The 14,631-nt window shown below is 40.5% G+C and overlaps 1 protein-coding gene across 2 annotated transcripts; it reads left to right on the top strand.

The window, feature by feature from the left end:
- Positions 1 to 730: 730 nt before the first annotated feature.
- Positions 731 to 12,675, top strand: LOC110491396 (pantothenate kinase 1). Of its 2 annotated transcripts, none has more exons than XM_021564805.2 (7): positions 731 to 1,295; positions 4,991 to 5,337; positions 5,658 to 5,917; positions 6,479 to 6,655; positions 6,747 to 6,870; positions 8,366 to 8,491; positions 10,819 to 12,675. In XM_021564805.2, the coding sequence occupies exons 1-7, from the start codon at positions 977 to 979 to the stop codon at positions 10,876 to 10,878; spliced, it is 1,413 nt and encodes a 470-aa protein (XP_021420480.2). In that variant the 5' UTR covers positions 731 to 976; the 3' UTR covers positions 10,879 to 12,675. The 2 variants fall into 2 exon arrangements, with proteins under 2 accessions (XP_021420480.2, XP_021420481.1); XM_021564806.2 differs by lacking the exon at positions 731 to 1,295 and adding an exon at positions 2,032 to 2,297.
- The last annotated feature ends 1,956 nt before the right edge of the window (positions 12,676 to 14,631 follow it).

The following is a 14,631-nucleotide window of genomic DNA, read 5'->3' as shown; positions in this document are numbered from 1 at the left end:
TTATAGATGAATGATATAGGCCTACCCATTGATTCTTGGAGAATATAATTTAGAAATGCCTAATTAATTTAGTTAAACTGTCATACTCCATCAGAAGCCAAAATATAAGATGGTTATACTCCAATGTTTGTAAACAAAGTAAATCTACACAAACACTGTATAGCCTTAAAACTATAATTTTGATATAACGGATGGTCTTCCCTCAGATTTTTACCGAAACAGGCTTTGTTATTGTTATTGTCTGCGGATTGCCACTTTAAAGACTTCAGAAATGTGAGCTAGCTATTTTGTCTATTTATGTTTTAGAATTTTTTTTAACTGGGAAACCCCTGTGTCCTTATTAGGCTAATCTCTCGTGGACAGATTCTCTTGGACAGATTATATTTTCGCGAGAGAGTTTTGCTTCTGAGTAACCGATATAATTATTAAGCCTACTTGTAGGTAGACTACAATGTTGTCTATTGTAATGATACGTGTTACATTGTTCCTATTAGGCCTATAGTGTAACAATGCAATTAATTAGCCCAGTTCTTGATAAACTACACTACAAGATAATTACACAGTAGGCTAATAAACTGTCCATTTTGCCCAGTCAATTCATGTGTAACAGTTCATGTGTAACTTCAACTGATTTGGACCATGGGAGATGGCAATAAGATAAGTTTAAAAATGTAATTATTTGGAGGATCTACGAAACAGACTGTACAATGACGTAGGCTGCCGGCTGTTTAACTCGGAAGCTGCTGCAGGAGATGAGCATGAAGAAGCCAAATGGACGACAGTGACCTCAGCCGAACGTCCTAGCAGTTGTTGCATTGTTCCACTATCCACTTCGACCCAAGGGCCATCATTATTTTCTGTCACAATAGATATTTACCAAATAGCCTGACATCGGTCCTTTTGAAGAAACATCGCGGAGGAAAGCGGATCAATTGTCTGAAACTGCCCGCTAGTGCTTTCCCTGCGCCCCAAAAAAATGGATAACGCTAATGGCAAAGCATCGGATCAGAAAAAAACAGGCGTTTGCCAGGATAATGGTTTGACAAATGGATTCCATCCTACACAAACTGGCAACGGGAGCTGCAGTGCCTTATGTTCAAATGGAACCAGTACCAGTGGCGGGTGTTGTAGTAGTAGTAGTAGTAGTAGTAGTAGTGGTGCTGGTGGTAGTGGACATAATGGAATTGAACATTTCCACGATCTTCAGTACCAGGAAGACGTCCATAATAATGGGTCGCCTCCAAAGCGGTGTAGACTCAGAAGAAGAATGGATTCTGGCAAAAAGAGTAGACCGCGTAAGTAGAATACAATTTTAATACAATGTTTCAGCCTCAATGCTAACTGTCATGTCGGCTGTACACATTCGGTCAAGTCTGCCTACACTTTCTAAGCATCCTCTCATAAATGTCAAGCACAGCAGGGTTTTCTGTCAATGCATTGATTGCACATAATTCGGTGTTTCCGATATTACACATCGAAAGTGAAGATCGCCTGGATTTTCTATGGTGGCATGTCTCTTTTCATGAAACAATGAACCAGTCAGACTTGCTGCTGCATGATAGAATATCGCTTTGTGTTGCAAAGCTTTGCCAAGAATGTCAACAAGCAAGCCTAACCGCCCAATTCCCCAATGTATACTGCTTCTGTAACGAATAATCGGCATGTCGGCCTATGTTTGTGGAGAAATCATTTGAAGGCCTATTCCTGTATCCTCAAACTACATTCTAGCTATTTCTAAGAAATGCACAAATAATAAGAATCAAGAACCATAAATAAGTAATTCTGTATTGTTTATAAACATGTTTATCATATACTAATACGACAATCATATTGTTTGACACAATGTAACACTCCCGGTAATAGAACATGAGGTGTATCCTCCCTCCCCCCTTGCTATTGTGAGATCTTTGATGTTATCCGTTGAACCGTTTCATTGGTCGTTTCAAAGTCAGGAGGTGTGTTGAAATCGCTGCTGATATGAGAGCCAACTCCCTTTGACCAATCAGCCGACAGTACTTGCTGTGGGGGGGGTTGGCTGAAGAAATTAACAGAGCAGCCAGCTTTATTAACAGCACAGTATGTTTCTCTGTTTCCACTATAACACTGTAAAACAAGTTTGTCACTCACCATGTCAGTTAAGTGTAGCCTGCTTTATTGCTGCGACGACATTATGCCACAATGCAAAAGGGCTGATTGAGTGATACTACTACTTATAGCCCAAGTCTTGGATTGAAGTTTCTTTGACCATAAGCACTTTGACCTGAGGATCACAATGAAGCTTATTGTTAAAAAACCAGGTAAGAGTTTATACTGTATTGTATTTTAAAGGGCTGAAATGTACTTATTTACTTACTTTTATTTGCATATTAACATCTCTTGCTACCTTGGCTGAATCAAATCTCAGTGGACAATTAATTTCTTGAATACTGCAATGCTATACACTTTGGGCGTGCTTCTGGAACGATTTGGCTGGTTTATTATCTGTGTGGTGAATGCATGCAGCTCAACCATTAGTCCAAGAAGTTGCTACACTATGCTGGCTTGTCTGTGTTCCTCTGGGCACTGTTCAAATATGTCTGGAATCCAAACAGACAGCTTCTATTATATCATTGAATAGTAGTGATTGTGAACAAGAGCTGCAAGTTGATAAAATGCACTTGGCATGAAGACAAATACACATGTTTTCCCTCCAGCAGATGTGGCTGGTGGGAGGAGCTATAGGAGGACGGGCTCATTGTAATGGCTGGAATTGAATCAATGGAACAGTCGATCGGGGTTTCCATATGTTTGATCCGTTTGATATCGTTCCAATTATTCCATTACAGCCATTTCAATGAGCCTGTACTCCTATAGCTCCTCCCTCCAGCCTCCTCTGCCCTCCAGTATGATCAATCGAATAAGCATAATATGCTTTGCTGATGTCGGCTTATTGGTAGTTCCCCTTATATGCAACAAACTGAATAGCAAATGGAGTTATGCTGTGCCAGTCACTCAACTATGAAAATATATGGTGTTAAATCCTTGACTTTTGTTGCACATTAATGTTAGGCTACTGTTTGGCTCTACTCTGACTAGCTGCTGAGAACTTTGCTCTCTGGGTGGGGGAATAAACACACCTTTCACCTATAAGTGCTGCCAGTCACGGTGCCCTGGCTTCCAGGGCCCAGATTCACAAATCCTTCTGAGGAAAACATTTATTCTTAACTGTTATTTTTTCCTTAACTATAGACCTTTGATGAAAGATAAGCAAAGTTGCTATTCCTCAAAGAGGTTATTGGAAATGTACTTGCACTATTTCTTATGTTTCTCCTTAAGCAAAAAGTTAAGAAGAAATCAGATTCTTGAAAATAAGTTATTGGAAATGTTGTTAATTCCAAGATAGCTAAACCCTTGTCTTAAACTCAGGGCAGTGAGAAAAAAGCTAATGAAAGCAATTGAACATGTTTAATTCACCCACATACTTCATCTGTAAATTTCAGCATAGATCATTTTAAACGCAAGAACATGTTTTAGAACAGTAATCTCAGTAAGACAAATGCTAGTATGATTGCCATTGCTAGCTAGATAGCTAGCTAAAATGGTTGCCTAGCAACACACATCTTAAGAAGATTTGTAAGAGATATTTGAGATTGTAAGAAAATCATAAAATCTTAAGATATTGTTGAGGAATTGAGCTCACAAACTATCTAATTAACTTCTTTTTGTTTCTTAGGAACTTTTTAACGTTTTTACGTAAGAAGTGTTTTGTGAATCTGGGCCCTGGTTACAGCCGTGGGCCCCCGATTCACAAAACCTTATTAAGAAGAAATGTCTTAATTAACTGTCATTTTTTCTTCAACTATAGACTTAAGAAGAAAGTTAAGCAAGTTGCTATTCCTCAAAAAGGTTATTGGAAATGTCATCGCGCTATTTCTTATGTTTCAAAAAGTTAAGAAGAAATCAGAAAATAAAGTTCTTGGAAATGTTGTTAATTCCAAGATAGCTAAACCCTTGTCTTAAACTCAGGGCAGTGAGAGAAAAAGCTCATGAAAGCAATTGAGACTGGGCTCAGACATTAACTGAGGAGTGGCATAAATGGAAACATTCAGTCAAATACCTCCTCTGTAAAATGACAGTGAAATCATTGCAAAGCAAGATCTGTCTGTAGCACCGCTGACCGATGTATTGAAATCGGGTGATTAAGTCAGTAAAGATTCCAGAGTATATACTAGAAATTGATTGTCCAACCCAGATTGCACCACCATTACACCTCTGACATCAACAATTACATCTCAAATTGGACTATTTCAAGCACCCAAGAATGTCTTTTGGTTACAGTTTTTCTGTAGCTTTGCACAGAGTTGAATGTAACCAGTCTGGTTTGTGGAATGAGCCATAAGGGACTTTACACCCCTCTGTCAAATGAAGTGCTATTGATTGAAAAGCCAGGGGGAAGAAACCAGTTTGCCTGCCTGTGTATTGACTACATACAGTATTCATTGTACTGTACAATCAGTAGTAAATTGAGGGTTGGGCAGACTCTCCAGGCAATCTTCTCGCCATGCTGGTGTTTCCATGGCAACAAAGCCCTCAGCTTTTGTTGCAGAATGAACACACTGCTGTGAATTTGAGGACCCCCTTCCTCTCCTCTCCCTTCCTCCCCTCTCCCTCCCTTCCTCCCTCTCTCCAAAAAAGAGATGAACATGTCAGTGATCGCTTATAAGAAGACATGATGTGTGCATAGTATGACATGATGGTTTCGTCTTCAATGAAATCAAGTTAGAAAATGCAACATAGGTCTGCACGGTTGATTGGTAGGCCTGACCTATATGGAGCAATAGCTTAGTTGTGACAGACAGAACACTAGAGCCCTCTCTTTTGAGAGCTTGTGTATCCATTTGTTGAAAGATAATTTAGCATAACTTCTAAAGAGCTAAACAGTACTTTTCTACAGACAAAGGTGACTAAGCTCCAATTCATCTCTTAAAATACATTGTGTTTTCTATTCCAGCCTTCCCCTGGTTTGGGATGGACATCGGCGGCACTCTGGTGAAGCTGGTCTACTTCGAGCCCAAGGACTTCACGGCGGAGGAGGAGGAGGTGGAGAGCCTGAAGAGCATCCGCCACTTCCTGACCTCCAACGTGGCCTACGGCAACACGGGCATCCGCGACGTCCACCTGGAGCTCAAGAACCTAACCATGTGCGGCCGGAAGGGTAACCTGCACTTCATCCGCTTCCCCACCCAGGACATGCTGGGCTTCATCCAGATGGGCCGAGATAAGAACTTCTCCAGCCTGCACACCACACTCTGCGCCACTGGCGGAGGGGCCTACAAGTTTGAGGACGACTTTAGGACGGTGTGTGATGGTTGGAAGAACTTTTGGGTGTTGCCAGACAGGGAGACTGACTGATAGTGACAGACGATGTGTATTTGTTTATTGCATGTTATTACATGTGTCATTAGTCAGTTAAAGATTGCGTGGCATGATCATTGACGGCAGCATGGTTTCTCATGTGATTAGATGAGAGTTGATGTATGTGGTTGGTTCAGACTCGCCTGGTCTAGTTACAGACAGCTCATGCTCAAAGTTGGAGCAGTTACCATTGCATATCAAAACCACTCCAGTTTCTACTCCTGCCCTATAGTCTTATACATCTTCTGCTTTCCATCTCCCAGATCGCCAACCTAAAGCTCCAGAAGCTGGATGAACTGGACTGTCTCATCCAGGGTCTTCTCTATGTGGACTCAGTAGGGTTCAATGGCCATCCAGAGTGCTACTTTTTCGAGAACCCCTCCGACCCCGAGAGTGAGAACTGTGTCAAGAAAACGTGTTGCCTTGACAACCCCTTCCCCATGTTGTTGGTAAACATTGGCTCAGGCGTTAGCATGCTGGCAGTCTATTCGAAGGACAACTACAAACGGGTCACAGGCACCAGGTAAACAAATGTAATCTGTTGCTTCTAGGTAAACCAAGGTAGTCATGTCATTCAAGGTCATGATAGCTGTATGTATTTGATCTGATAACACAGTTCTGTCACAATACCTTTGCTCGCATCCTTCTGTATTCGATGTATTCATGTTTTGAGTGTAGATAAGTTACCATCGTTCCTAACTTAGACAAATATAACAAAACAACTGTGAAAAAACTGGTTGAATCAATGTTGTTTCCATGTAATTTCAATTTCATGTAATGTTTTTATATAATATTATTTATCGTTGAATCAAAGTGGGAAAATGCATGGATTTGAAAAAAGTCATCAAAGTAAGGGAATTTTAGAATTTTGTTTTTTCACCAAACTTCTACCTAAATCCAATGACACAGTGTCATTTTTTGTTTTGTTTTCACGTTGAATTCACATTAGTTGACATCTCAACCAAATGTAAACCAAAACTAGATGTAGAAATTATGTCTGTGCCCAGTGGGTTGTTTCCTGCAAGCTAAACAGATGTGCACAACCCATAGAGTAGAAGCTCACATAATTGCCTGTCCCCCACAGTTTGGGAGGTGGGACGTTCCTAGGCCTATGCTGCTTGCTGACTGGCTGCGAGACATTTGAGGAGGCCCTGGAAATGGCGGCGAAGGGGGACAGCAGCAACGTGGACAAACTGGTGAAGGACATCTATGGAGGAGACTATGAACGCTTCGGTCTCCAGGGGTCTACTGTTGCATCTAGGTGAAGTTTAAGTTAACTAATACCTCAAGTAGACGTATGCTTTGAAAACAGAGTACTATGGAAACTAACCCAATTCGTTAATTTATTGCAGTTTTGGTCATATGATGAGCAAGGAGAAGCGTGACAGCATCAGTAAGGAGGACCTAGCCCGAGCCACTCTCGTCACCATCACCAACAACATTGGCTCTATTGCTCGTATGTGTGCGGTTAATGAGGTACAAAGGCAACGGTTGTTGTCACATCAGCAATCAAATTCTGTTTAACTTGGTTGAGTCATTCTAATAGTGTGACGATACACGTAACTGAAAAGAATAATGGAAACACTTAGTTGGTGTTTCTTTTATTTTGTTAGTTACCTGTAGCACACTGGGGTGTGACAGAAGGGTTCAAGTTCTCACAAAGTTATTTTCTGTCATCATAAAACAAAGGAGTGAAGTGGACAGCCAGTGTGATGGATGATGGGAATGGACTCTGTGTGCTTTCAGCTTCTTTACAGTGTTGCCTTGTGGCATGGAGATCAAGCAGCATTGTACAGGGCTATCAAAGCACACAGAACAACAACAGTAAGCTTTCTGACACAAATCAAGAGCTTGGGACTATAAGTTTCTATCTACATTTTTGTCAAAATGTACGTTTTGACATAGCCTTGTTCTGTATGATGTTCTCTACCTACAGTATATGGTGCTCTAAATAGATCATTTCATGTTGTTAAGTTCAAAAGGATACAAGATAAAATTGCCGACACCATTCAAACCAATGAGGTTTCGGAACATTAAAGCCAATTATCTCAGAATCATCTTTTTGCAGATATAACCTTAGGGGGGGGGGATTTTTCTGAGCTCTGGTGCATTTAACCCATTAGATCGGTGTGTTTGGACTGGTGTGAACACCATCCACACTCACGAGCACACTAAATAGCGCACTAAACAACGCACCGTGGTTCGCTCAAAAAGGGTGGTCTCAGTCTGATTCAATTTGTACTGTGGTGCAGTTCACTGCAAGATTATCTTCCCCTTTGAGCAACCCCATTGTAATGTTTTGAGTGCAATGTACACAAGTGTACATTTGATTCAGATTTCTAGCTACTTATGCATGTAGAGAACAGTGTATGAATTGGAGGAAGTCTTTCGACTTCCCTGCACAGTACACCACTTTTTTGCTTTGGTGGATTGTTATTTAGAATGAGCAGTCTTGTCATTCTGGCAGCCCCGTAACTATGTAATTAACAGAAGTTGAGCCGTTCGTTATTGGCTACTGCTCAACCTTTCTCTCCCCTGCTGCTGAGTCACTGAAGCTTAAGATTGATTCTACTGCTGCTGCTCCTTCAGGTTTTCTCCCCTATTTCATCTTAATCATTTTATTTAACTAGGCAAGTCAGTTAAGAACAAATTATTATTTTACGATGGCCTACCCGCGCCAAACCCTATCCCGGACGACGCTGGGCCAATAGTGCGCTACCCTTTGGGACTCCCAATCATGGCCGGTTGTGAAACAGCCCGGGATCGAACCAGGGTTTGTAGGGATTCTAGCACTGAGATGCAGTGCCTTAGACTGCTGTGCCACTTGGGAGCCCTAGATGGCAGTCAGACACTATTAATCTGAGAGCAAGCCCAAGGTCTTCAAACAAATATTTTTGTGGACATATCTTACTTTGAAAATATGTAATTCTAAAAAAGTCTGGTTTACAAATGGTTCAATGTTGTCTTTCAGAAAATTGAAAGAGTGGTGTTTGTTGGGAATTTCCTGAGAATCAATACTGTGTCAACGAAGCTGCTTGCTTATGCCATGGATTTTTGGTCCAAAGGACAATTAAAAGCTCTCTTCTTAGAGCATGAGGTAAGTAGTTTGCGATATGGTCATATGCTCATTGGAATGCATTGATCTAAGGGCAGTGTCACTGAGTCACTTCCCAATGCTATTATAACGTATGTGTAGTGTGAGGGATGTTTCTATGCTCGAAGGGGCCGATTCAGACTTAGGAAATCTATGCTTTTTTACACGTTTTTATTTAAGCACTTCAATTGCGCCGAATACAACAGGTGTTCACCTTACCGTGAAATGATTACTTACAAGCCCTTAACCACCAAGGCAGTTCAAGAAATAGAGTTAAGAAAATATTTACTAAATAAACAAAATAAAAAAGTAACACAATAAAATAACGAGGCTATATGCAGGGGTACCGGTACCGAGTCAATGTGCGGGGGTACAGGTTAGTCGAGGTAATTTGTACATGTAGGTCTGGGTAAAGTGACAATGTGATGGTATGGGTGGCCATTTGATTAATTGTTCAGCAGTCTTATGGCTTGGCTCAGTAGTATTAAGACTGACATTGTGCAGGTGTCTAACACGCTTTGCGGGTGTGGCTCCCTTATGCCCGCTAAAAACCCTTCAACTTGCTGGCCAAAATATTTTATTTTGGAGTTTTCATTCCATAGGGTTTTCAGTCCATCTGCCTAAAGCCGTCCCTTTAAATATGGATTACCTTTAATTAGATTTTTCTCAAGACTCACAAGAATAAATTGAAAGAATGGTTCAGAATATTAGAGATCAATGAAAGAAAGCCATCTAAATATATATATATTCCTCTCTGTTTCCGCACCAATTGGTAGATGCAAAAATACTCTGATCTTGTAGATTATTTAGGGTTCGTAAAGTATTTATGAGTAATAAAAAAAACTGGTTTGGAGAGCGTGTATGCACAAAATATATTGGTGAATCAAAAATACAGTTTGATTCTTCTTGAAACTTGCCATATTCAATTGTTTAATCCATTAAATATTGGATGGTGAAAAAAGTGTAGAATAGGGGTTGAACAATAGTTCTATAAATCTACTCTAATCATGGAACTGTGATGACAACGGTCCAGTCGTCGTGAACCGTATGGCAGGTTTAAACTGCTACGTGTGGTATATGTTCCATAATGATTCCAATAGGCTACATGTCCCAAATTATTAATTAATTATTATTATTAATATGGTGCACTATTGCTAGTGACTCTCATGAACAACCACAGACCCGACAGAGGAAAGAAAGGTCAACTAATGATGGAATGGAAGGATGCAAAAATGTAGGCTACAAATTGAAACTAACATTAAGTGACAGTTATAAATGCATGTGGCACAGGAGGCTGCTGAGGGGAGGACGGCTGGAATGGAGTGAATGGAATGGTATTAAACACATGGAAATAATTTGTTTGATTAGATCGATTACCATTCCATTCCAGCCATTACTATGAGCTCGTCGTCCCCAATTAAGGAACAACCAACCACATGTGGTATGTGGGTATTACTGATGGTGGCTACCGATAGTGGCTAATATTTAACGTGATAGGCTATAAATGGAAAACAGAATATAATTAAACATTTGAGAGTGCACAAAGGTTCAATTTGGCGCGACTTTGCTCATGTCGAAGCCCTGTGATCACGTGAACTAGGCTGCAGTAGGCTACCCATTTGGGGTGTGTCTCCAAGTTTCGTCCCTGCAAGCTAATAGGCCGTACAGTAAAAATTCTTCATGACATCACAGCATCTTATGTTGACTGTGCTTTTCAGTTCGCTGACTGGCTTCACATTTGTCTCCAGCGACCATAAGAAAATGTCGATCTGAAACAATTATCATTTATATTTACAATCCGCTTATCTGAACGGATTACTTTCTTATCAATAGCTCTTATCAATTTGTAAATGACAGTGCATGGAGAATGCTGTTATTTATATCGGGGGGGAAAAGTTTATGTTTTCCCACTTGGAAACGTTTTCATGCTTTCTTTGCGCTTAAAGGATATGGAATTATGAGGGAATTAAGTCAAGGTTATAATATGGCGTATCTGTAGACACCTTTGCCACACCTCCATTTCTGCTATCCACCCCAAACGAATACCTGGCTGGCACATGTTTCCCCATGCTTCAGTTCAAAGGTCAGAATGCGTGCGTGCAGAGAGGATAGTATGTGTGAAAATAAGTACGTTTAATTTATGAAAGCAGCACACTTGTTGTTTTAGTCTCCTAATTGTACCATGAAAAGGTTAAACAACAGATCGTCTGCGTATGTTTGGATAGGTTACAATTGGGTGCTAAGCAGGAATCTCAAGGTTGCTGATGATAATATCCTGGTCAAATACCTGATCAGATAATGAACTGACCTGAGCCCTCTGTGTTTTTCAGGGTTATTTCGGGGCCGTCGGTGCCTTCCTGGAGCTACTGAAAATGACGGACGACCTTTAAGACGGACAGACGGATGCAGACGAAACCCTAACTCTCACCACAAGATGCTGCTGCTCTACAGTTCCGGAAAAGCCACTGACTGGCCAACATGGTGGAAAAGCCACTGACTGGCCAAAATGGTGGAAAAGCCACTGACTGGCCAAAATGGTGGAAAAGCCACTGACTGGCCAAAATGGGGAAAAGCCATTTGAAAAGTTTAACTGTTTTAAGAGGTTCTGCTAATTATCCTCTTCCTCGTCTGCTGATGTTTTAGAAAACAGATTTTTAATATTATGAAAACAGGCTGGAGGAGATGAGGTTGGCATTTTGTTTGCCACTTTAAAGTAAACATGTGTGGTACTTCCTGTTTATAAAAGCCCTAACTGTATATTGTGTGCTTAAGCCAAACGCTACTGGTCCCTGATAGTATGTGTGTTTTGGGACCATATTTGTTATTTTATTTTTACAAGATGTAAGAAGCTAAATTGATCTTTAAATTAGGAGCATTAGCTTTCAACTAGCCTTCACATTTTTTTTTCCTAATCAATCATCCTAACCCATTGTTCTGTGATATGATTTGAGATGTAATCAAATGTATTATCCTACTGTACATGGGAATAGTAAGCAGTTACTATATCAACTGCTTCTGTCGACCCATCATCTGTGGTTTGGCGAATTTGTGAAATTTTGACCATTAAGCAGTAGCTAAATTTGACATCAAATGTTGCGGGTTGATTTTGTGAAATAATACGCTGCAATACCTCAAAGAACATTTTACATAATGGATATTTTTTTTATCAGTAGCAGTGGAATGACCAGTTCCCCAAATCCTTCCTCTGCATTCACTTTAATGCAGTATTCTGTCTCTCCTACCCTGTTCCATGCCTTATAATTCTGTCACTGTTTTAAGGAAACTGTTAACTTTGGGACCAAGCATTCAGTACTAAATGATCCTTAGAAACTTCACAAAGTAGATGTTCCTCAGAAAAGCCGACTCACTGACATGGACCAGCCTAGCAGGTGCGATACAAAGTGTCCTTTGTGAGTCATGAGATTCCAAACCTTTACACGAAGGAACTTTTTAAGAGTTCTAAAAAATAGTTAGTTCTACAGTTCTGTTTTCATTCTCATCAAAGTGGGTGTCCATTTATGCCTGACTTCCTACCTGTAATAATCACTATGTGTTTTATGATTGTAATTGAATATGTTTTGGATGTACTGTATTGAGTACTCTAGTCGAAAGGAGATTTGATTCTCCTACGGTATCTCTTGGTTAAATTTCATGACATTTCATGATGCCGTTTTGGTTTCAAGTGAAACTGCATAGCTGGCCTGTGAACCGCTGTGTGCTGCATACCCTTCTGCCTTCCTGCCCTCTTCAGAGGGTCCCGTGACCATCCTCCTCATCCAAACGATACACCCAGGCTGCGTCTAAAATGGCACCCTATTCCCTATAGTACGATACTTTGGAACAGATCACGCTGTTCCCTATATAGTGCACTACTTTTGACCAGGGCCCATGATTCTGGTCAAAAGTAGTGCACTATATAGGGAATATGTTGCCATCTTGGACTCATACCCAGACTAACTTAGCTAACATCATACATTTTTATTTTTAATCCCAATGCAACCTGTGGGGAGTTTTCAGCTGTAAGTTAGGACGGATGTTCAAATGTGTTTTATGCTTTATTACTGTATAGAACATGGCGAATAATAATATATGTAACTCAGAGCCTGATTGAACTGGATTACTGACCTGGGTCTTGCTATATATTCAGCCGTGCTTCATTGTCGTCATTAAAACTGTTCTCTAAACTGTTTTGTCTAACCTGATGAGATGTTGAGTTTGTTGCATTCACATCCTGATGTACCGCCTTTTCCCCGTTGTGCCTATAACACTTGCTTAGTGAAGAAGGTACAGTATTTTGTGACGCGTACAGTGCCTAGTGATAGTCTACAGTGCCTAGTGAAGGTCTACAGTGCCTAGTGAAAGTCTACAGTGCCTAGTGAAAGTCTACAGTGCCTAGTGAAAGTCTACAGTGCCTAGTGAAGGTCTACAGTGCCTAGTGAAAGTCTACAGTGCCTAGTGAAGGTCTACAGTGCCTAGTGAAAGTCTACAGTGCCTAGTGAAAGTCTACAGTGCCTAGTGAAAGTCTACAGTGCCTAGTGAAAGTCTACAGTGCCTAGTGAAAGTCTACAGTGCCTAGTGAAAGTCTACAGTGCCTAGTGAAGGTCTACAGTGCCTAGTGAAAGTCTACAGTGCCTAGTGAAAGTCTACAGTGCCTAGTGAAAGTCTACAGTGCCTAGTGAAAGTCTACAGACCCTTGCACTGCTTTCACATTTTGCCGCCTTAAACTTGAAACTATAAAGAGATTACGTTGAGACGTTCTCCCACGGATCTACACAAGCATTTAGTTTCACCCGCAGTAGTATCTGGTAAATATGTGTATGTGACCAATACATTTAATTTTGATTTGTATTTTTTAGCTACTTCACATTTTCTGAAATGTATTAAAAAAAACGAAGTCTTGATTGCAAAGATCTTCACACATCTAAAATACTTTTAGGAGCAAATACTTGAATGAAAAAATGACAATTTGTTGAATTAGCTCCATCTGTTTGCAAAAGTATTGGTTCTCGTGATTGAATAACAACTCCCCCTGTCTGTGTAAGGTCCCTCAGTTGGATAGTGAATGTCAAACAATGATTGAACCTCAGAGCTACCGGTGAGATTTATGAGCATGTCTGGGATACATTTTTATACAGGCATAATGTAACCTTTATTTAACTAGGCAAGTCAGTTAAGAACAAATTCTTATTTACAATGACGGCCTAGGAACAGTGGGTTAGCTGCCTTGTTCAGAGGCAGAATGACAGATTTTTACCTTGTCAGCATGGGGATTTGATCTAGCAACCTTGCTAGGTTACTGGCCCAACGCTGTAACCACTAGGCTACCTGTCGGGGGAGGTTAAGAAATAACTCCAAGCCACCTTATGATTACACCCCAGATCAGCTAGATGCAGGCAAGAGTGAGCAAGGCAGTATTGAATGTGTCACTGCTGTCACTTTGACTACTCCAATTTGTTTCTTGACATGCACACCTACATTATAAACGTTCATTCGTAGGCTAGGTTGTAGCAACCTCATGATGGGTATAGGGAATGGTCAAGTATGGTAGTTAGAACACTATATTGAATATGGTCTTTATAGTGGCAGCATTATATTATGGGAATATCACTGACGGGGACTGGGGAGTTTGTCAGGATCAAAGAAACTTGAAACACTAGAATGGCTTTCCAAGAGTTGAGTGTTTCTGAGTGGCCCAGTCTCAATGCTGCCTTAAATATATTAGAAAATCAGAGTTTGTCAGGATCAAAAGAAATATGAAAGGAGCAAAGCCCAGGTAAAAAGTTAGAGCAAAACCTACCTCAGTCTTTTGAAAACCTAACCCTGGGATAGAGTTTTATTTTTAGGGACAGTTGCACAAATTTGTATGCAAAAGACACACCAGAATGGCTTTCCAAGAGGTGCTGGGTGTTCCTTAGTGGTCTAGTCTCAGTGCTGACTTAAATCTGCTTAAATATCGCTGTCCATCAATTACCATGTCCATCAATGACTCCCAACAAAACTGACTGAGCTTGAGCAATATTGACAAAAACAATGAAAATACACGTATGTTGCCCTAAAAGTTGTGCAAAGTTGGTGGAATCTAATTCAAACTGATTCACTGTAATTGCTGCTAAAAGTGCTTCCACCAATTATGAAATCTGGAG

This window comes from Oncorhynchus mykiss, chromosome 16 (assembly GCF_013265735.2).
Source record: "Oncorhynchus mykiss isolate Arlee chromosome 16, USDA_OmykA_1.1, whole genome shotgun sequence".
NCBI classification, from domain to species: Eukaryota; Metazoa; Chordata; class Actinopteri; order Salmoniformes; family Salmonidae; genus Oncorhynchus; species Oncorhynchus mykiss.
Note: the sequence above shows the minus strand (reverse complement) of the source record. Positions and strands in the feature narration are given on the sequence as shown.

What these genes read in the sequence shown, in the direction of transcription:
- LOC110491396 (XM_021564805.2), top strand. Translation starts at nt 977, where the DNA reads ATGGATAACGCTAATGGCAAAGCATCGGATCAGAAAAAAACAGGCGTT. An exon ending in AAACGGGTCACAGGCACCAG is followed by an intron (nt 5,918 to 6,478) that starts GTAAACAAATGT and finishes TGTCCCCCACAG; the next exon opens with TTTGGGAGGTGGGACGTTCC. An exon ending in GGGTCTACTGTTGCATCTAG is followed by an intron (nt 6,656 to 6,746) that starts GTGAAGTTTAAG and finishes AATTTATTGCAG; the next exon opens with TTTTGGTCATATGATGAGCA.